General features: G+C 49.1%; 1 protein-coding gene across 1 annotated transcript in view; it reads left to right on the top strand.

Moving 5' to 3' along the window:
• Positions 1-13,600, top strand: part of LOC112631523 (uncharacterized protein ENSP00000471857) — a 91,286-nt gene extending 77,686 nt beyond the window's left edge. Inside the window, exons 2-3 of the mRNA XM_025396847.1 lie at positions 8,041-8,785; positions 13,414-13,600. Of these exons, the coding sequence (XP_025252632.1) occupies positions 8,073-8,785; positions 13,414-13,600 (900 nt within the window). The 5' untranslated portion in view covers positions 8,041-8,072. The remainder of the gene's footprint in view (positions 1-8,040; positions 8,786-13,413) is intronic.
• The last annotated feature ends 9,332 nt before the right edge of the window (positions 13,601-22,932 follow it).

The raw sequence follows: 22,932 nt of genomic DNA, 5'->3' as shown, positions 1-22,932 counted from the left end.
CTTTCTTTCTTTCTTTCTTTCTTTCTTTCTTTCTTTCATGGAGTCTCACTCTGACACCCAGGCTGGAGTGTAGTAGTGTGATCTTGGCTCACTGCAAACTCTGCTACCCAGGTTCAGGCGATTCTCCTGCTTCAGCCTCCCGAGTAGCTAAGATTACAGACACCTGCCACCGCGCCTGGCTAATTTTTGTAGTTTTAGTAGAGACGGGGTTTCACCATCTTGGTTAGGCTGATCTTGAACTCCTGACCTCGTGATCCACCCGCCTTGGCCTCCCAAAGTTCTGGGATTACAGGCATAAGCCACCATTCTTGGCCAATTTCCGCCATTTCTTGAGCACTTCCTATGTGCCAGTCACCATGCTAGGTGACTTATCTTTACTCTCTCATTGCATCTTTATAAAACCCATGACTACTTATTGCAGATGAGGACTCTAGGCTCAGAAAACTTATCTAAAGCCACATAGCAGGAAGTAGCAGAACTGGGATTTGAACCCAGATGTTCCAGATTCAAAAGCCTTTACTCTTTCCATGATACATTTTTCGAGCTGTCTAGTTTCCTACCCTTTCCACTGTGGGCACTTGGGTGTTATCGTATGAAGCATGGACAGCGTTGTTCCTGTTGATGCTCCAGGTTTCTGATCCAGACCTGGCAGGTGTTCTTATCCTCTTCTGCTCTTCTGGAAGCTCAGGAGAATAAGGCAGCTCAGCCTCTATCCCTAGGTACATGGGATGGAGGGACACTTGAAAAATAAGGTATTTTTTTTTCCCCCATGATCATAATAACAGAAATATTTGTTGAGTCCTTATTATGTGCCAGACACTGTTCTAGGCACTTTCTGTTCATTAACTAACTTACTCTTCACAGCAACCCTATGAGTAGATCCTGTCTCGATCTCATGTTACAGAGGAGGGAACTCAGAGGTTTTGCGATTTGCCTTAGGTCACACCACCAGCAAATGACAGAGCCAAGCTTTGGACCCAGTCATTCTGGCTCCAGAGTTTATTCTTTCACCACGGTACCACAGAGTCTCTTTAAAGAGCAGGAGTCTGAATTGGGGCACTGATGAATAGACCTAGGGGCATGAGGAGTTCTACCATCAAATCCACTACTTCCCAGACCTCAATCCACCAACTACCAACATGACTCCTCTTCCTAAAAGCCTCCCCAGATCCTGCCTCACTGACAGACCATAACAACTAAATCTCCATGGTACTCTGTTTTGTCTCTGTCTCTCTCTCTCTCTCTCTTTTTTTTTTTTTTCTTGAGATGAAGTTTCACTGTTGTTGCCCAGGCTGGAGTGCAATGGCATGATCTCGGCTCACTGCAAACTCTGCCTCCCAGGTTCAAGTAATTCTCCTGCCTCAGCCTCCTGAGTAGCTGGGATTATAGGCATGTGCCACCACAGCCGGCTAATTTTGTATTGTTAGTCGAGACAGGGTTTCTCCATGTTGGTCAGGCTGGTCTCAAACTCCCAACCTCAGATGATCCACCCGCCTCGGCTTCCCAAAGTGCTGGAATTACAGGCATGAGCCACCATGCCCAGCCTGTTTTGTCTCTCTTGACACACACCCTGCACATGTTACTTGTCACGAGTGTGCATGTGTTTCTTCCCCACCAGACTGCTAGCTCCTAGAGAGCAGAACCTGGGTCTCAGCCACCGCAATTGCCACAGCACCTGGTACATGGAAGCTGCCCAGCCAAGGTGTGTGGTTGTTGAACAAAGGGATCCTGCTATGAATCCCTTTGTAAGTGCAATGTTCTTTTGTAACAGGGAGTACTAACTCCCTAGTGTAATTTATTGAGGACTGGGGTCCCCAGGATGAGGGAACTAAAGAGCACTGAGGCCCTCCTCTTGTTCACTGAGGTTAAGTGAAATTTCAGATCAGGGCACTTAGAAGGAGAAAGAACACAGAGAGCATGTTTGGAGGTGGAGGATCTGATAAGATACCCCAATCTCTCTCTCTCTCTCTCTCTCTCTCTCTCACACACACACACACACACACACACTCCCATAAGAAAGAAACACTCTCCTTGCTTGTACCTCCAGCTCTACCCGCAAACTTCTGCCCTTGAGACTCCCCAGACACATTGCAAAGTTATCACAAAGGATGACTGATACTGATAGCCAAGCTCTTTGGCTTGAGCAGACCCTTGTTTAAGAGACATAAGCTGGGCACGGGAGCTCATGCCTGTAATCCCAGGAGGCCAAGGAGGCAGGAGGATCACTTGAACTCAGGAGTTTGAGACCAGCCAGGGAAACATAGCAAGACCTCATCTCTACTAAAAATAAAAATGAAAAAAAAAAAACTAGCCCAGTGTGGTGGTGTGCGTCCTTATGGTTTCAGCTACTCAAGAGGCTGAGGTGGGAGGATCACTTAAGCCCAGGAGATTGAGACTGCAGTGAGCTATTATTGCACCACTGCTCTCCAGCCTGGACCCTGTCTCAAGAACAAATAAAATGAAAGAAACGTAGATTGTCCTGCTTCTCAGACACATTTTTGTCTAACACTGAAATCCAGGAGATGAAGGCCATTGTAGTTAACCTTATGCATCTCAAGAGACCAAACATTTTCCCAACATTATTTTATTCAGTCTGCTCAGACAGAATATGAGGCAGTAGAGAGTGAGATGGGGCAGAAAAAGTTGCCCTCATTTCAGAGGAAGGGAAACAGAGCTTCAGAGCAAGCATAATGTCTCCCAAATCATTTGGTCCATTAAGAATGTGAACTGGGTGCTGTAGCCAGCAGGCATGTCTAGGTCCTAGGAGAGATGACCTGTGCAGAGGCCTCACCTTTCAGCTTTGGAGGCATCCTCGTCCACGGGCCTCAGCTCAAATCCCACTCCTCATGTGTATTCTCTCCCCTTCCCTCCCCAGCCACCCCACCCCTGCTGCCGGAGACCTGAAATTCCGGTCTTCCTCCTCAATCCCCACCCCAACCCAGGCGTGCCACTTGCCACTAACTAGGGATATTAAACCTGCAGCTGGGCTGGATGAGGCCTATCTTCTCCCCCTACCATGCATGTTGCCTACAGTCTCACATGGGCAATGCCCCTGTACCACACTGACCCCCAGTACCACCAAAGGCAAACAGCATATAAGGTGGTTGGGGAAAGCTAGCTAGATCTCCAGCATGTTGGGAGAGTAAGAGAGGGAAGAGAGGCCTCCCCCAGAGCTGCCTATGACTGATTTTCTTCTCTTCTGGTTTCCACCCTGTAAATTGGATCCCCCCTGCCCACCCCCAACTCTATCTCTGGAAGGCCCCAAGCTCCAATCAGAGCAACTCCAGTCAGAGTTGATCATGGAGGTTGGGGGCGTGTAGGCAGAGCGTGGATATGCTCTCAGCAGGTGTGGCCAAGGGGATCCACCCTTGAGCCTCAGAGTTCTGTCCATCTGCATTTGAGTCACACCACTCTGCCACTTTTTAGCTGTGTGTGTCCTTGGGCAGCTCACTTAACCTTCTCCACCTCATTTTCTTTACCTGTGAAAGGGGTACTAAAGCTTACTTTGTAAGGTTGTTACTAAGAACTAGAAATGATGTCTCAATACAGGGGACTGTTACTCTGTCTAGGGCAGAAGCATCTGCCAGGTGTCCTTAAAGATGCTGAGTACCTGTGGGTTCTCACCCCGAAGGCAAACCAGGAAAGCTCCTTCATGACCCCTTGCCCACCCAGGCTAAAATAACTCACTGTTTGGGGAGCCCTCCTCCACCACCCCAAAGATGGTCTGATCCTCCCAGGCTCCCATCTGGGGCAATGGTTGTCACATCCCATGTGCATCCTCCTCCCAGTCTAGGTGAGGGCTATCAAGTTGCAGAAGGAGGAGAGAGCAGGGCCCCAATTGCAGTGGAGAGGGAGGGGTAGAGCCCTTGTGACCTACCATGGGAATGTTTTAAATCCTCCTCCCATCGAGCTTTTGAAAAAATGATGATCCAGGAAAAGCAGCAACTGCGTCTGCTCCATTAGCAAGTGAGGGAGACACAGCCTCCTCAGCCTTAGGGCTCTCTTAGCTGGAAATCCAGCCAGCCCTAGACACAGGGCCTGGGGGAAGTCTGAGCCCAGGGATGCATGGAGGACAATGTAGGTGAGTTGGGCTCTTGGTGGGGGGTGGTTATTGGACAACACAACCTGAGTTGGGGAGGGACTCCCAGGAGAGATGAAGGTAGAGTTGAGATTTAGTTCTGGATTCTCTCACCAATGTAGCTACCAGAAGGGACAGTCTAGGGTGTATAATTGGCTTTGGTCCCCACACTGGGATTTGGTGGGGATTGTAGCAGAGGGCAGAAGCACAAGGGCCATGTGGCACATTGTCAGTGCAGGGAATTGAACCTGGGAATGCTGAAATCTCAAGGGTGTGGCTGCAATGGGTCAGTGGTCTAAGGCCCTTCTCATGGGTAGCAAGCTGGTTAGCTATACAGTCAGTGTACAGCCTATCTCGGTGTTACAGGCCAAGGTCAGCAGCTTGGGGCCCACATGAGTCTCTGAGCAGGTCCACACTTTACCTCCGGTCCTGCTTGGCATTGTCACAGATGCACATGACTGACCAGTAGAGGGGTGGCTAGATAGAAGGAGGGTAACAAAGTCAATCCACTCTCATCTCTACTGGGAAAGAATTCTGACTACTGGCCTGAAGCCAGGATTAAGCATGGTGCTCTCTTCTGGTCTTAAAGAGTACTTGCTTCTCCATCTAACTGCAGTTCCTAGATTTTGTCCTGTCCTCATTTTGCAGACTGGACATGGAGAGGTTGAATAATTTACCCAGATTCTCATGGCTGCAGTAGTAGTACCTGCTTTCACTCTCTAAGTTTCCTTTATGAAAGTCCTTTTCTGTCTCTTCTGTGGGGTTGTGCTTGGCATGCTGGGGCTGGGGGCTGGATAGGGCGACTGCCCTTCATGGGAGACTGTGGCCAAGTAGAGGGTGACTCACAGGGTCTCCCAGTCTGTGTCCTGGTGGGTGGGCAGGGAATGGCATGAGCTAGATGAGGAAGAGGCAGGAGGCAGGCAGGCCCTGGGTGTGGCCCTCCAGGCCTAGGCCATGGGCAGCCACTGGAGAAGCAGAGGTGAGCTGGTGGTAATTCCCTGGGCACACATGGCTTTGCCGCCCTTCTTCTGCTGGGTAGGATGAGGTTGCTTTAGCTCACCAAATAACGGTATCAAATCGTTAAAGTGCAAATTAGAGAAAAGGATGAGGGGGTCATAGCACTTCCCTTGTAGAATAATTTCTTGTGGAAATTATTTCATTTATTGCAGAGCAATCCAATAAGCCCTGGCTGTCATGGTCACTTCAAACTGGAGTTTTAGAAATCCATCAGTGCTTAAGGGTCTACACTGACTTCTTATAGCTTAGTCTGTAACTGGTCCCAGACAACAGAGTCAAAGGTCAGGGAAAGGTCAGCAACAGCCATAAAAAATTCTGTGTGGTTGCTTACAGCTTTCTCCACAATATGAAAGGGGGAATCTCAGGGATCTCAAGGAAATCGGCCATGCTTTGGTGGTCTCTTCTGTCCAGAATGTCTTTTGTCTTCGTCTTCATCCAATGCCAATTCACCCTTTGAGAATCAAACTGAGTATTTTCATAGTACACAATGAAAATATGTACAATGATTGCTCCCATCTGTAATCATTTTCCTAGCATACATTTTTAGATTTGGCATTGTTCCCACAGCAGTGTATGGGGGCCATATACTTTTTTTTTTTTTGAGACGGTTTCGCTCTCTCGTTCAGGCTGGAGCGCAGTGGTGCAATCTCGGTGCACTGCAACCTCTGCCTCCCAGGTTCAAGCAATTCTCCTGCCTCTGTTTTTTGAGTAGCTGGGACTACAGGCATGTGCCACCACGCCCAGTTATTTAGTGTGTGTGTGTGTATTTTTAGTAGAGATGAGGTTTTGCCATGTTGGTCAGGCTGGTCTCAAACTCCTGACCTCAGTTGATCCGCCCGCCTCAGCCTCCCAAACTGTTGGGATTACAGGTGTGAGCCACCGCACCCAGCCTCATAGCATATACTCTTACCAACACTGGATATTTTAATTTTCTATGATATAGTACATTTGATAGCAACAAATGATAACTTATTTAATTTGCATCTCTTCAATTTCTAATAAAGTCTTTGGTTTTTGTTTTGTTTTGGCCAGTTGTATTTATTCTTTTGCAGTTTTCTTGTTCACAGGGTCTCACTCTGTCACCTAGGCTGGAGTGCAGTGGCATGATCTCAGCTCACTGCAACATCCACCTCCCAGGCTCAAGCAATCTTCCTCCTTCAGCCTCCCAAGTAGTGGGACTACAGGCACACATGACCACACCCAGCTAATTTTGATTTTTTTGTTTTTTATTTTTTGTGGAGATAAGGTTTCACCATGTTGCCCAGGCTGGTGTCAAACTCCTGGACTCAAGGGATCCTCCCGCCTTGGCCTCCCAAAGTGCTAGGATTACTGGTGTTAGCCACTGTGTCCCGCCTGCCCTTTATTCTACGGGGTGTTTCCTTTTAAATATTGATTTGGTAGAGCTCTGTATATGTAAAGGTATTAATTCCTTGTTTTTCATACTAGTTGCAAGTATTTTTTTTTCTTTTGAGACAGAGTTTTGCTCTTGTTGCCCAGGCTGGAGTGCAGTGGTGCAATCTCAGCTCACTGCAACCTCCACCTCACGGGTTCAAGCGAATCTCCTGCTTCAACCTCCCGAGTAGCTGGGATTACAGATGCACACCACCATGCCTGGCTAATTTTTGTATTTTTAGTAGAGACGGGGTTTCATCATGTTGGCCAGGCTGGTCTCGAGCTCCTGACTTCAGGTTATCCACCCGCTTGGCCTCCCAAAGTGCAGCGACTACAGGCGTAAGTCACCGCGCCTGGCCTGTTGCAAGTATTTTTATAGTTTATTGATGTCTCGAACCTTTTGAAAAGGTTTTTTGCCCATATAGAGATTTTAATTTTTATGCACTCACATCTATCAGTGTTTTACTTTATGATTTCTTCCTTTGATGTGGCACTTTGAAAGGCCTCTCCCACAACAAAATTATGGAAACATTCATGCATGTGTTCTAAAAATTTTTTTATGGCTTCATTTTTTAACCTTTAACTCTTTAATCTATCTGGAATTGATTGTATGTATCTTTATAAACTGCTTTAAATTCCCTTTCAAATGGAAGTGATTAATTCATTAATTAACATGGCTAGGAGGGGAAGCAGGTGAAGGCAGAAGGGGATAATTAGTGAGTCAAGGTCTGGAAGAGAGGAGATCAAGTGCTGTTGACAGGGCCTGCACAAGGAACTGCCTTGAACCAAACGTGGGACACTCAGTTTCTTTCAGACGAGGGTGGCAGGACGTGCAGAGGTCAGTTTTGCCAGGGAGGGAGGTGAGTAGGGAATGGGCTAGAGAGGAAGACTGTGAGCCAAGTGCCAAATGCCCAGTGACTATGGGGGTGGGGACAGTAGGGAGGGTCCAGAGAATGGCAGGAGCCTCAAGGGGCAGCATTTGCCAGTTTACAAGTTTATGATCTGGGGGGATTGTGATTGGCCCTCCCACCCTTGGGCCCTAACAGCATGTGGAAGAAGGTTGCACTGTACTGGAGAGTGTCCTAGGAGGAGAGCCAGGGGTCAGCTGCAGTGATGAGTGGAAGGAACATGCAGGCAGAGGCTGAGAGCGTGAGGAAATTTGTTTAGTGTGGAGGACATTCTAGACTTGGGGTACTAGGAAAGGCCTGAGGGGGAGGAGCTATGAGAGGAGTCTGTCCCCGATCAGTGAACAGGAACAGAGTCAAAGAAAGTTAAATGAAGTCCATTTGTACAGCACATTGCAATTCCACAAAGCACTTTCCCATATTGCTTGCAGATGAGCCTCATAACAGCTTTTCAGAGCAGAGAGGAAAAGGGATTTGCCCAGAGTCCAGCAGGTAGCCAGTGACCCAGTCACAATGCGAACCAGGAGTGCCAGTGCCCAGCCTGCGTGCTCGAGCCTCCCCACAGACCCCAACACCCTCTTTCTACACTCAGGGATGGAAGCTCGGGAGATGTGCCTGACGGTCTTTTTTTGCCCTCCCTACCTGCAGGACAGTAGCCCACCCTTCCAGCCTTGCAGACCATGAATGGGATGGCCAATGTGAATCCCGCCAGCCGCCCTCACTACGCCTCCTCCATCCCGGTGCCTCGTGCCTCTTCCCAGACCAGGATTCCTACACCGGGTGCTTCTCCCCAGCTGCGGCCGCGCCAGACCGGCCTGGCCCTGAGCCCACAGAGAGCGGCCTCCCCCAGACTGGGAAAGGCTGCAGGTCCTTCTAGAAATTCCTCTCCTAGGGCCTCCCGGGGGAGAGGCTCTCCCAAGTTTGCTGGATCTGTGAGGGAGTCAGCCGAGGATGGGGAAGGCTCCTCCAGCTCCCCATGGAATAGTCCCAGGACAACCCCGAAAGCAGTCCTCTCCAGCCGGGCTGGATCCGGAAGAATTGGGGAGAGACAAAGCACCCAGGGAAAGAAGAAGAAAGCCCAGGAAGGGACTCCAGTCTGCCAGACCCGGGGCAGAAGCCCTTCTCGGACGAGCTTTCACGGAGAAACTCAAATACCAGAAGTTCGGAAGCCTCCCAGCGGCCCAGGAAAAGACCAAAGAGATATAAACTACAAAAGTTCTGGGACCCCCAGGTCTTTGGAGCCTGATGAGCGGGCAGCTTCATGGGCTTCCTCGCCAGTCTGCAGCCCAGCGCAGGGCAAGCGCCCCTCTCCCTCTCCAGGGGCCATTAGCTTCTCCTCGGTCCATCAACAGAGTCAGCCAGTCACAGCCACGGTGGCTCCCTTCCAGTACAGGTGAGCTGGGGAGCAGGCAGGGAGGGAAGGGGGCGAATTACAATTTGCAATTACAAATGCAAATTAAGTATCTTCCTGACTAAACTAACTTCCTGTATTTTTTGCCCTATCCTAATGGAAGGAGAAACTCTCACTTATATTTTGGGTGTAGAAAAGCTTGTACATCATCCCCTACACACCAGGGACCTCTGAGGCATCAAAGCGGCTGGAGGTGGGGGTAGAGAACCACTAGGAGCTTTAACCTTCAGTAGAAGGCAACTTGTGTATCTTAATCTCTGAAAAATTGAATGCAATTTAATATTACAGGACTAGGCCTTTGGAGTTCAGGACAAGGAAGTGAATGGTCCCAATACACTCTGCACGTGTTTAGGCTTCATTTAGACTGTTACATTCAGTTGTGAACACCACATTTTAAAAGGACATCGACACACAAAAACACATGTAGAGCAAGACTGACGTGTTGTTGGGGGATCAAAAAAGGTGTTATAGGATGATGAAAGGAACTGAAGAAGTTTGCTTTGGAAAGGGAAGGCTTAGAGAGGGTCTGAGCACTGTTTTCAAATATTTGAAGGGCTGTCATGTTGTAAGATGAATTAGATTTACTTGGTGCAGCTCCAAAGACCTGACTCATCACCATGGTGGTTAGAAGTTAGTTCAAGACAGATCTGAGTCTCAAGATGAAGAACTTTCCAAAAACTAGAGAGGATTACAAATTGACTGCAAGGCAGTGAACTCCCTGTTATTGCAAGAATTCTAACTGACTCCATAGCCAAAGGGAGCTCTTACCAGGGTGACCCCTGGCTCTCAAAGCATATCTTCTGCCTGACTGTACTGCCTGCAAAGTGCACCGATGCTTCTTTTCCTAAGGGGCAACTCACTTATGTCCCTTGTGACTTTCTTCACTTTGATTCTGCAGCTGATGAGAGAACTCAAGAAGCAGAAATGCAGGGCAGGCCTTCCTTTGAGTGGCCTTTTTCCAATTAGTAAAATGTTTCCCTGGTGACTCTTTGGCTTTCTTCTCCTACCTGATTCCCTTCATTTTGAATTCATTCTTTGGGAAAAAGTGTCTAGGCATTAAATTGTTTAAGATTTTACAGTATCTACCTTACAAGTCCCCTGGTATATTCGGAACCTGACATTTTCCAAAGAGGTCAGAATTATTCATCCAAATATTTTAATGCAGCTTAAACAGAACCATGTTTCATTCCTCCAGCAAACATTTGTTGCATGTTTGCATTTTAAACAGAAATGGAAATGTGTCACACCACCCCACCTCCTAGACCCTGCCACTTTTAGGCTCTGGATTAGGGTTGGAGAGAAGGTCATGGCATAAGCAGGAGTTAGATTAAGACCGAGGACCCTCCAAGATGCTACAGGCCAATGGGCAGGCACCCAACACAGTCTGCAGGGCCTAGAGCTGCTGCCATGGCAGCTCTGCCAAGGGCCAGGCTGGGCCACCCTTCCGAGCTTCATAGCCAAGGAGGTGCCATCTGCTCCCTAGAATCCACAGACATTGTGTTTTCATGGAACTCTCTCCTCCCTCCCCGCCACCCGCCCCAGGATCTCAGTCTTCTGCAAAGCCCCAGTGGAATGCAGAAGCAGAGGTCACCTGTTTCCCTCGCCATCTCCAGCCTGGTCATGACTGACCTGCTTCTCCAGGGAACGAATCCTGCAGCCATCTTCTCCCCTGCCCCATCCTCCACAGCCCTTTCTTTTCAAGGGCCTGGGTGTGGCCTTCTCAGTGAAGCTTATCTCCTGTCATCCACCACCTCCCTTTGGACCCAGAGAAGGTGCAATGCCCTGTCTGCTCTCAGAAGACCCCGGTCTCACACATCTAATTCCATCACATCCTCAACCTCATCCCTCTCTGCTATCCTGGAAAAGAGCCACAGCAGCTTCACCGCAGCCCTTCCTGACTTTTCCCAACTGCCAATGCACCCTCCACCACCTCCCTAACCCCCAACAGTTCTCTTCTTCCTGCATTGAGTGGGCCTTGGCTCAGACTTCAATTGGAAGTATGGTTAATGGTATAAGAAGCGTAGGGTTACTGGTGTCACTACTGCAATCTTCTTCTCTCTGATTCCACCTCTGCCTGACTTCTAGAATACACAGTGCTGTCCATTCAGGCTGAGAAGTGAGGGTGGACATGGAGACCTGGCCGTGTTTAGAGAGGTAGAGGAAGATGTGGGTAAAAATACAGAGCTGACTGAGATTAGAGATAAAGGCTGCCGTCCTCAATGTTTCTGCTATTGGAGTTTCTGGCCCATATGACTGATGCAACCTCACCCGCTCTTGCATCATATTAATGGCAGCAATAATCATGACTGTAACTATTCCTTTTTTAATTTTGAGTTTTTAATTTATTTATTGGAGACAGTCTTGCTCTGCCCTCCAGGCTGGAGTGCAATGGCACAATCATAGCTCACTGTAACCTCAAACTTTTGGGCTCAAATGATCCCCCTGCCTTGGCCTTCCACCACTCTGGGATTAACAGTTGTGAGCCACCACACTGGCCTATTCCTATTTTTCTTTTTTCTTTTTTTTTGAAATTGAGTCTCACTCTGTCACCCAGGCTGGAGTGCAGTGGCACAATCTCGGCTCACTGCAACTTCCACCTCCCTGGTTCAAGCGATTCTCCTGCCTCAGCCTCCAGAGTAGCTGAGATTACAGGCATGCACAACCAAGCCCGGCTAATTTTTGTATTTTTAGTAGAGGTGGAGTTTCACCGTGTTTGCCAGGCTGGTCTCGAACTCCTGACCTCAAGTGATGTGCCCGCCTCAGCACCCCCACCTCAAGTACTGGGATTACAGAAATGAGCCTGGCTGCCTATTCTTATTTTTACCACTGGTTATTGCATACCTGCTCTGGCCCAGACACTGTGCTTAGCTCTTTACATATATGATGTTAATCAATGAAACAGTTGACACGTTATATAAAATTCCCTCTCCCCAGCAGAATGTTCTGTTACTTTCTCACCAATATGTTGCATCCTCTGCTTCAAAATCCCAGGTCCATTCTAATCTCTTCCAAGAAACCAACCAACCCCAGTCTTTCTTTATCCTCTTGGCACTCATGTACTTGGACAGACATTTAATTGACAGTAAGAGCCTGGTGCAGTGGCTCACACCTGTAATTCCAGCACTTCGGGAGGCTGAGGTGGGCAGATCTCGAGCTCAGGAGTTCGAGACCAGCCTGGGCGACATGGCAAAACCCCATCTCTACAAAAAATATGAAAATCAGCTGGGCATGGTAGCTTGAGCCTGTAGTCCCAGCTACTTGAGAGGCTGAGGTGAGAGGATCACTTAAGCTCAGGGAATCAAGGCTGTAGTGAGCCTTGATCACACCACTGCACTCCAGCCTGAGTGACACAGTGAGACCCTGTGTCAAAAAAAAAAAAAGACAGAGAGACAGTAGTACATGGTGATTGTCCCCATCATACCAAACACCCCCAGGGGCCATGATGAGGCTTCCTGCTTTCTCTAAGGACACCCCACCCTGCCCTACACCCAGCATTCACCTGAGGGACCTGAGATGCAAAAGAGCTCAGCACGCTTTAAATAGCTTAGAAAAAGCTGAGCAGAAGCAGCAAACATCTCACAACTCTAGACTGTAAAACTGATCCCAGCCTTGGGGGGGCATCTTTTCACCCCATGATGGAAGCCAGACCCAGAGAGGAGAAGAGATCTACTCCAGGTTACACAGTGAGTTAATGGCAAAATTGAGCCCAGAGTCCTGGCCATCTAGGCACTGAAAAAAGTGAAAACTGGAGAGAGAGAAAGACAATCTCAGTGGCACTGGAGACTCTCAGGATTCCATGGCCCAGCCCTTCAATTTCCCCTCCTGCCTGCACAGCCCTCCCCTCCCCCTCCTGCCAAGCTGCCAAAGGCTCCATTTAACTGGAGACAGCGGGCGGATGGGTGGGCGGGCCAGCTCCCAGAGCCTAGGGTAATTGCCTATAATGAAAGCTCCCACAGCCTTTGTTCCTGGGAGCAACTGTACGATTGAGGTTGTGCTCAGAGGTCTGTGTGCACTTGGGAGCTGGTGCCCAGAGACCTCACCCTTCCTTCCTGCTACCACAACGGGCCCAGCAAGAGACTTGTCCTCCCGGGAGTCACTGTGATTGCAGCTGAGCCTACTCCTCCTTCTTTCCTGACCTACCAGCTGCCTGGACTACGAGCAAGCCCAAAGCCTGTGTGCCCCCTGTGCTGCCAGGAATCAGTGACTTCAGCTTCAGAGGGAGCTCTTCCCTGTGTGTATGTACAGGGCTGTACATACTGCTCATCCTGAGGGCAAGGATCATGGCAAGCCAAAGGAGCCAAGGCCTGGAGTTGCTAGGGTATCCCTCTGCCCTATAAGTGATAACGTTCCTGGGAAATGGATAGATTGTAGAACGGCAAGGGGTGACAAGCATCGGGCATCCCAGTGTCCTCTGGGGCTCCCTGTCTGGCGCAGCTTTGCGCAGAAGGCCTGCTGCCTGCTGGAGGGCAGGCGTGTGCACATACCCATCAGGGAGGGACTGGCCCTGAGTGGTGCAGGGCACTATCAGAGAAGAAGAACCAAGTTCTAAGAGGGTTTTCTTAGACCAGGAAACCTCTACCATGAGTGATTACCCTTTCTTGGTCCCACAGGTTGCAAACTGACCAGAAACCTGGCCCCCTCTCCCAGGGCAGCTGGGCCCTTGATGGCTACACTGAGCCCCTCCATGAGACTGAAGAGAGCTTCTCCTGCATGGGTAAGTGCTCTGGGGGAGACTTCCTCCTAGGGTCGGGAGGCCACTGCGCTAGGACTACCCACGTGGAAGAAGAAGTGACCTAGGCTGGATGAGTCCATCTCTTGACAAGGAGACATCAACCTGTGAATTGCACTTTGAGTTTTTGTCATGCTTGACTCAACCCAGGATTGTTCCATCAAACCCAGGAGCCCTTCAGGGGCAGCATAGGGAAGTGGCCAGGGCGTGCCATGTTTATCTGATGCCCAGGCTGTGGGAGTCACTGCATGTGTGTGTCATGTGAGAAGTCGTGACACAAAAGTAACAAGCTGGGAGTGAAAGCCAGGTTCTGAGTGGTGCCCAGGTTGAAAAATGAAGGTGCTGGAATTAGGGAGGCAGGCCAGAGCCATTTGCCTTGCTGCCTGACAATGCTTCCCCTCCCAGAACCACTTTTAACAGGCCACTCCCACACATGTCCCCTTCCCCATGTCATCCTGTAGTCATGACATATCACCTGAGCCTCGGGAATGTGAGATTCACCAGGAAGATCCCTAAATCTCAAATACAGCAATATTCCATAAGGGCAGAGGGACTGACGGTCCCGGGTGCATCCTCAGGTGCTCAGTGTCTCTGAATAAATGAATGATGCATGGATGAGTGAGTGTCTTAGGTACCATTGGTCAGGCCCTAAGTGGGTCAGATTCAAAACTCAGCAGCACTTAGGAACGTGTGTTGATTTTCTTACAACATTAAAAAAGTGTCTAGAGGATGGCTGTGATTCACACCAGGGGTACACGAGGCTGCACACTGCAGGGAACCAGGTCAATCCTTTATTTCCCAGACAAAGGGAAACTTGCCTCAATAAAGTAATGAATTTCCTTTTCACAAACCTGAGATTGTCCAGAGGGTTTGTCTCCCAGCTTTGTCTCAGTGCCCTGCTCCAGTGGGGCAAAACTGGGGCTTAGAACACAGCCCGACCCTGAGATCATTGAACAGGATGGTGTACTGCTTCTGTATTCTCTGTGCCCTGCTGGGCAGGTGACCGGATTTCCCTTCTTGGCCTGGGAGCCGCGACCTTTTGAGCCCTTCCTAGGCCTGGTCTATAGCAGTGATCTTGGAGCCACTGCAACCCTAGAAACAGCAGCAGCACTCATTCTTCCATGACAAGCCTTGTGGAGAAGGGTTATGGGTTAAGGATAGGACATTTGCAAAACAAGCCATCTCCTTCCACAATAAGTATACATGCAGGAGAACCAGGGCATGGCAGGGGACAAAAAGAAACCAAATTTCTCTGGCACTGAAAAGTCATCAGAATTAGAATGTGGTAACCAGGAAACTATGTGGAGCTCTATTTTTACATTTGCAGTTTTGTTAGCGTAATGGCTTCCTCATGTGGATGCCACATTGTTAGAGCCTAGTGATCTCCATGCACCTAACCCAGCGCTCGTTCATGATTATTATCCGATGAGTTGATGAGAGGACTTTTACTTTTAACGTCTGCTTCAGACTAGCATTAGGAATCCCCCAGGCTTGTCAGCTGGAAGACCACCCTCACTGGTTAGATGTGAAACTGTCTGCTAGATCATGGTTGGGTTCCTCTAGGGGGACAGAATGCCGGGGAACCTTTGGAGGAGGGCTTTACCAGAAAAGTGAGAAACACTGGTTTTCTCCAAGGCTCCTGGGGAAGGGGAGCAGGGTTCACAGCACTGCCTCTGCTCTGGTGCTAGCTAGTTGTCATGGTGACCCATCTCTGCCGAGGATACGCCGAGCTCTTTGATGGGTTGGATGGGGAGAGAGATTTGGGATTTGCCTGCCTTGTGGAAGAGGCTGTGCTCTTCTGAGCTTGAAGAAAACAGAGAAGAGAGGAAGAGAGGAGGCAACTGAAGGGTTTCATTTTATGCCTTGCCCTCTCACTCCCAAAGTCACTTGGGGCATGACATGACTCATTCATTCATGTATTCCTTCATTCAATCTACAAACCATCAGTGAGTGTTTGCCTTGTGCTGAACACTGTGCTTGACACTGGGGTAAAAGACAAATAAGACTTTGACCTGCCTTCAAGATGTTCACAGCCCAGGGATTCACTCCAGTGAGACTTATCTAGAGATTCTGTTGGGATCCCAGAAGCTGTGCCCAGTGACCTGCCCCTATAGGAGTTGACAAGGCAGCCAGTCCGTCCTGCCTCCCTCGCTAGGCCCCATGGCATGAGGAAGGCACTGAGCTTATTATCCCATTTTATAGAAGGAGAATTGGGTGCTTTGGAGAGTACTCCATCAAATATTTATATAATTCACAGAATCCAGCATAGTTATTTCACAGTTATTGATCATGTTATTTCCATATCAATTTGTAGATGGCTGGGGGTTTGGGGGCATTTTTTGATGCTCATATATCTTCCCTTCCTGAACATGAACTCATCTTGCCCCCGCATCACCTAGCACAGTGCCTGGTGGTCAGCATTTTGGTGAAGGAATGATTTGAATGAATGAGTAAGGAATTCGATGTAAATGGTTGCAGAGCTCTAAAATTTATCATCTATGAGCCCGTTTCTTCTCTACCAGCTGAGAAAGACCAACCAGTCTTTCTCTGCTCCTTTCCCAATATGTTCCTCTCTGGCCTCCAAGTTCACTGAATGGGTTTGGGGGGTGAGTGCAGAGTCTCTGAGGGGAGTAGGAGAATGCCAAAGAGCTTTCTCAGCCTTGTACCACTTTCTTACTTAATCTGCCTGGACTCTGGGCATAGAGTCCAAACAAGGCTTTCTAGTATTTATATAGCAGGAAGAGAATCCCACGATGACTTGCCTCCAACCTGGGGCATTGGGGATGTTCTTCATATGTCCTGAAGGCCATCCACCAGCAGCTGCTCCTTCTGCCTCTGCCCTAGGGCAAGTGTGGAAATGCCCAGCGCACCGATGTTTGCACACGTGCCCCGACCCTCCCTGGCCCATCTGAGTCTGTTGGTGATAGCCCAGCACGGGTCCCATCTGCTCACTCTCCCTTTGGGCGCAGTGAGCACCGGGTAGTGCACAGACCACCATCAGATCTTAATTTGGACAGCCAAGAGAAGCCAAGGCTGACATTACCGCGTGCCCACGTGTGTGAGGCTGTGTGCAGGAGGACTGGGAAAGGTCGCCCCAAGGCTTATGCAGATTCCTTAATGACTTCCACTTTGTGGCGTGTTTGAATGAGCACTAAGTGGACCCACAATGAAGGGATCTTTTTCTCATCATAGCATGTGTCATTGGGAACAATCCAGAGCCTCCTCCCTGCCTCTTTCTCACACGAGGGTTGATATATAGAGAGAATGGGTGGGGCAGTGTGGAGTTTGGCTTCATACTAGGGCTGTTTTGCTTTTCTTCCTCTTTCTTCTCCCTTGTTGAGTTGGCTCCATCTTTTTTTTTTTTTTTTTTTTTTGAGACGGAGTTTCGCTCTGTCCCCCAGGCTGGAGTGCAGTGACCGGATCTCAGCTCACTGCAAGCTCCGCCTCCTGGGTTTAGGCCATTCTCCCGCCTCAGCCTCCCGAGTAGCTGGGACTACAGGCGCCCGCCACCTCGCCCGGCTAGTTTTTTGTATTTTTTAGTAGAGACGGGGTTTCACCGTGTAAGCCAGGGTGGTCTCGATCTCCTGACCCCGTGATCCGCCCGTCTCGGCCTCCCAAAGTGCTGGGATTACAGGCTTGAGCCACCGCGCCCGGCCGAGTTGGCTCCATCTTTAAGCCACAGTGAAGTTTTTCATGCCTTGTGGATTTTAAATAGAGCAGGGATAGAGTCTTCATTCTAAGGAAACTTGCAAAGCTAGCATGCCCGGGGCAGGAGCAAGGAATGGTAACTACTCTTTGGGAGAGGAGTTTGTTCTGGGGGTTTCAAGCTAAATCCAAGTATTCCTGGACCACAAATGACTTGCATCAAAGAACACAGGAAGTCAAAGCTCTGACAAACTTCATAGATCTCGCAAATTTGGCCTCATTTTCGATGGGGGAGAGAAGAGACTCAGAGAAGAGAAGTGACTTGCTCAGGACTGCATAGGAAGTTAGCAGGTGAACTAAACCAGGACCACTGCTTTCTGACTCTTTAAAAACTAAAAAGAACTAAATCGTAATAATGACTATCATTTGTTGAACACCCTACTATGTGCAGGGCATAGTGCCAAGTGCTTTATGTAAAGTCTTTGTGAATACCTTATACAATCCTTTGAAGGTGTTATTATTACTCTGTGTTATGAATAGGAAAGTCAGGCTCAGAGAGGTTATATAAAACCTGTCTGAGGACATCCAGCTAGGAGGCTGTGCCAGGATTCCATCCCAGGCTTGTCAAAAGGCCACACTCTTCTCTTACTCCCTGCCTTCCCATCTGCCGCCCACCAATGTTTGTACATGTGCCCTGTACTCACTCAGTCACACACTGTCCAAGTTCAACTCAGTCTCCCTTAGCCTCTGCCAAGCAATGAGGAAGGAAATGGGATCAGTGAGCCACAGTCCCTGCTCACATCTCCCTCAATCTGAGCAGGTCCCAAGCTGCCACTGGCATCCCTGTCACTCCAAACCTATGTCATTTCATGCTGAGTTCACACCGCTGTGTTCTTTGCCCTCTGGGGACCTCCAGGCCAAGATGAGCCTTATGTCCCAGCCATCCGTGGAGAGAAGACATGCAGACAATTGACTAGAAAGTAGAACAAGTTCAGGAGTTCAGGGGCAGATGATATTAGCCGTGTTCTCAGAGTTTCAGCAGGTTGGTGCTGTTGTGGGGCAGAGGTGGCTCGGGAGTGCGAGGGTCTCTGGAGACCCTGTTGGATAAACAAAGCGGCAATCTAGGACCTGGTAGGCTTCCAAGAACTGGGACGGGAGGTCATAACAGCACTAGTAGCAGCAGCCAACACTTACCGGGGCTTACTGTGAAGCAGGCATTGTCATAAGCACCTTTAATCCTTCTAACAACTGCATGAGGTTTGGAATCTAACTCCCTACTTGCCTTGCATCACAGCTTCCTCACTTGTTAGTTGTGCAGCCTTGGGGAACTTATTTAGTCACTCTGTGCCCCCGTGTCCTTGATTGTAATCAAGGATGATAACAGTGCTTTCCTCATAGGGTTTTGTGAGGATTAAATGCATGGATATTGGTAAAGCGCTTAGGAGAATGGCTGGTACATAAGAACTGCTCAATATGTGTTTGGTGTTATTTGTTATTGAGGCAAGTGATATTATTACCACACTCACTTTGCAGATGAGGAAACTGGGACAGACAGGTTAAGTGGCTTGCCCAAGGTGGTCTAGCCAGGATTTGAACCCATGCAGCTGGTCTTCAGAGGTCATGCTCTTAACCATACGTTCCATGACCTCACTGGAGGGGAAGATGACTCAAGTCTCGGAGTTCTCCCAGGGAGGCCAGGAGAGGCAGTGGGATCACCAGCCTGGCTCTGGGAGGGGCCATGAAGGAAGAGGCCAGAGAAGTGAGGTCATCCAAGGTACCTGCTGGAGGGGTTTGAAATAGAAACTGCAGGGGTCTGGATGCTATATCTTTAGAGGAGTACGGGGGTGGGGGGGGAGGAGATGGACTTTTCAAGATAATATTTGGCTGGGAAGGGGATTTATCCCAAGGCAGTGGATTTGACCCAATGTTAGCCTTTTCAGTGGAGTGGCAAGAATAGCAGAAACTGGTCAGCTTGGATCCTCTTTTCCCCACGGCTACCTTGGACTCAGGCCCTCCCACTCTAAAAGGTGTGTGAGTGATTCTACGTGGTTTTTGCAACTATGAGTGCTCCACATACAGTACAAATCCCTTGCTCTCCAGATCCTGATTGTGGTTCCAGAAATCAAGAAATCTTGGCAAGACCCAGCATCTCTGTTTCTTGCTGCACCAAGAAAACCAGGACCTCTGCATTGCCCAACTCCAGAGGAAATTCATATCCATTCGCTAATTTTTTTTTTTTTTTTTTTTTTTTTTGATACGGAGTCTCGCTCTGTCGCCCGGGCTGGAGTGCAGTGGCCGGATCTCAGCTCACTGCAAGCTCCGCCTCCTGGGTTCCCGCCATTCTCCTGCCTCAGCCTCCCGAGTAGCTGGGACTACAGGCGCCCGCCACCTCGCCCGGCTAATTTTTTTTTTTTTATTTTTTAGTAGAGACGGGGTTTCACCGTGTTAGCCAGGATGGTCTGGATCTCCTGACCTCGTGATCCGCCCGTCTCGGCCTCCCAAAGTGCTGGGATTACAGGCTTGAGCCACCGCGCCCGGCCTTTTTTTTTTTTTTTGAGACGGAGTCTCGCTCTATCGTCCAAGCTGGAGTGCAGTGGCACAATTTCAGCTCACTGCAAGCTCCGCCTCATGGGTTGATGCCATTCTCCTACCTAACCCTCCTGGGTAGCTGAGACTACAGGCGCCCCGCCACCATGCCCGGATAATTTTTTTTAATTTTTATTTTTAATAGAGACGGGGTTTCACCGTGTTAGCCAGGATGGTCTCGATCTCCTGACCTCATGATCCGCCCGCCTCGGCCTCCCAAAGTGCTGGGATTACAGGTGTGAGCCACCGTGCCCGGCCCATTTGCCAATTTTTTATAAAGCACTTACTATGTTCCAGGTGCTATTCTAGAAGCTTGGAATACATTTGTGGACAAAATAGGCAAAGACTTCTGCACTTGTGGGCCCTTTATGATGTAGCCTAGAGCTGTGCATTGTACAACCTGTGCAGCTGTACATGATCTACACGGTGGCCCTGGAGAAGCCCCAGCTCTGGAATATGTCTCCCACCCTAAAGAGCAGGAGCAGAGCTTTGGCCTCATGACACTCCTGGGATGACAAGCAACAGCAGTCTGTGGGCCACCCCCTTCGCCCTGAGTGCTTGAATAGATGAGGAAGGTGATAAACTTTCCCCTGTGGTTTTCCTAGAGAATTACCCCCTATAGCCAATACCTGTCTGTCCTGGACTTGGCAACCTCTTAGCAGATTTTTAGAGATTCAACTCTCCAACCTGCAGTGATCTGCTTCAGCTCCTCCTAGAAAATCCCAACCGCTTGTTTAGTTCTCCATGTGTCTATGAGCCATGGAAAGGTTCTGGGAAAAAGGACACTTAAGGAGAGGTGGCTGGGTTGACAGGAATCTCTCCAGATCAGACTGCTCTATACAACTTCAGAGGTTGTTATCCAGGGAGCTGTGGAGCAGTTACAAATTTCAGCTAAGGGAGGCGGAACTAATTGCTAAACTTCCACCGCTGCTGCTCCCTACTTCTCTGGCCAATCCAGGTAAGCCTCACCTCAAGTGCAGCTCTGAAGATCTGGCCCCTCAGGTCTTTGCCCCATGCCTGGGCAGATTGGTCAGCCCTCCTTATAACTCTGAACTGTGGTCTCCCTGGGAAGGCCCAGGGCAGACAGAGAGCCTGCAGAGGGGGCTTTATCTCAAGAAGTGCTGGCTCCACGCCAGTCTCGGCCAAGGCTGAAGTTTCCCTGCAGCACCACTGAATGGGCAGAAACTGGAACACACCATCCCATGCCCCCCCAGACCCCTTTGTAAGAGGATTAGGGTCCCCTGGTGAGAGACTTCCCTCCCCACTATAAGGCTGCGGGCAGGCTTACACAGAAGGAGCTCCAGGGAGAGGCAGTTGAAGAGAGTGAGGTGACACAGACACAATAGCCAGAGAGATTAAATGCTGAGAATTACCCCAGCCACAATGTTCATCCTTGAAAAGGGCGGAAGGAATAAAAAACCTGCCTTCCTGGGTGGTGGGAGTCCCAGGCTTCAGAGGGAGCAGAAGATAATTAAAGGTCAGAACTTATGAAGGGTCAGCAAGTGTGGGGCCATCCACGCCAGACCAGATGAGCCCAGGGAGGAGGGGAGAGCAGAGAAATGCTCAGTTGTCCCTTCTCTCAAGAAAATCCTTCCAGGAGAAGGAAATGAGAGTGTCCTGAGGTATGAATGACTGAGGTCAGATAAATAAGAGAACTTCCTGGCAGGAGGAGAGCTCAGCCCCAGTGGAAGTGGAAGGACAGCAGCCTGAGGTTCGTATAAACACTGGCACAGTCCGGGGGCAAGAGCTGACCTCATGAGCTCACCGCATCCTTCCTGCTGAAGAATCTGAGGTTGCATGCAGGCAGGAGGGAGCACAGAGGTGGCAAGCCCCTCGTGATGACATCAGGCCCTGTGAAAGGCAACGTTCTCATCATGGCATTGGAACTCCCACCCATCACACCAACGAATACTCTTAACATTTGCAGAGCAATTTTCATATTCCAAGTAATTGCCAGTGATTATTCTATTAAAATTCATTGAAATATGAGTCCACGGCATTCCTCTGTTAGGTTTAATGCCTTATTCAAAAACCTAACAAAACTCTAATAAAGCACAGAGGTGCCAGCAGAGAAAATGAGTGCAGCCACAAAATGGGAATATCTTTCTCTCTAGGGTAGTAAGAAGGCCAGGTTTCTTTAAACCATCTGTCCCAGCTGGTTCACACTCAGATGGGTAAAAGCTTCTCATTACTTTTGCAGTTGTCTTTACTTTTTTAGAGTCAAGAACCTCTTTAAGAATTTAGCTGATATTACAATATATCCCCCCAGATAAATGGACATATTCACAGTATTTGGCTTATGTTTGATGGCTGGTACTGTGAACCCCCAGAATCCAGTCTGTGAACATAGATTAAGAAATTCTGTTCTAGGGTAGTGATGTCATCACTGTTGACAAAGTCACCACAGATTTGGGCCTTGTGCTTTTCCTCATCAGATTTTTGGGTTTGTGTGGCCAACAGTGAATTAAGAGGATTTACTGCAGAATAAGATTATCTCCAAGGTCCCTCTTAGTGTTATGATTTAATGACCTTAAAACATCCAATTCTTCATGGACAGGTCAAGTTCAACTCTAGATTTGCCCATCCCAAAGGACACATGCTGATACAAGGAGTTTGCTCATCCCCATCCAACACATGGGCACAGCCACAGGCACACACCCTACCCTCTCCTTCCTTTGCCTGCCTGGAGTTCTCCCTCCCAGGCCTGCAGTTGCCATGACAACGGATCTGGGTGGGTCATGGTCTAAGGGCGATGTACCTGGGTGGTGCAGAGCTCTGCTGGGGCCCAGTGTGCAATATCCATCCCAGTGGTGTGTATGGGACAGTTGCCATGGCAACATACAGGAAAAGCACATATGGGAAACATCTGGACTTCTTATCCTGGGCTCTTTATTAGCCTGAAGAGCACAGGGATCTGATTTTAAATGAGTACAGTTTCAGACAGAATACCCTAGATTAGGTGTTCTTTTGCCCTTCCCTACTAGAAGCCCCTGAGCAGAGGGAGCAGAGATTCTCTAGCTCCTACCCCCACCAATTTCTTAGATGACCAACTGTATATATTCTCTTAAGGTCACATAGCAAATCAAGAAGACAACCCAGAACCCCCAAGACTTGAGATTAGGGAAGTCCTCAGAAGATCCTGACCTGTTGGGACTGTCAGGTCCACTGA

This window comes from Theropithecus gelada, chromosome 1 (genome assembly GCF_003255815.1).
Source record: "Theropithecus gelada isolate Dixy chromosome 1, Tgel_1.0, whole genome shotgun sequence".
Classification (NCBI taxonomy): domain Eukaryota; kingdom Metazoa; phylum Chordata; class Mammalia; order Primates; family Cercopithecidae; genus Theropithecus; species Theropithecus gelada.
The sequence above is the reverse complement of the archived record's forward strand: the minus strand, read 5'-3'. Positions and strand labels throughout refer to the sequence as shown.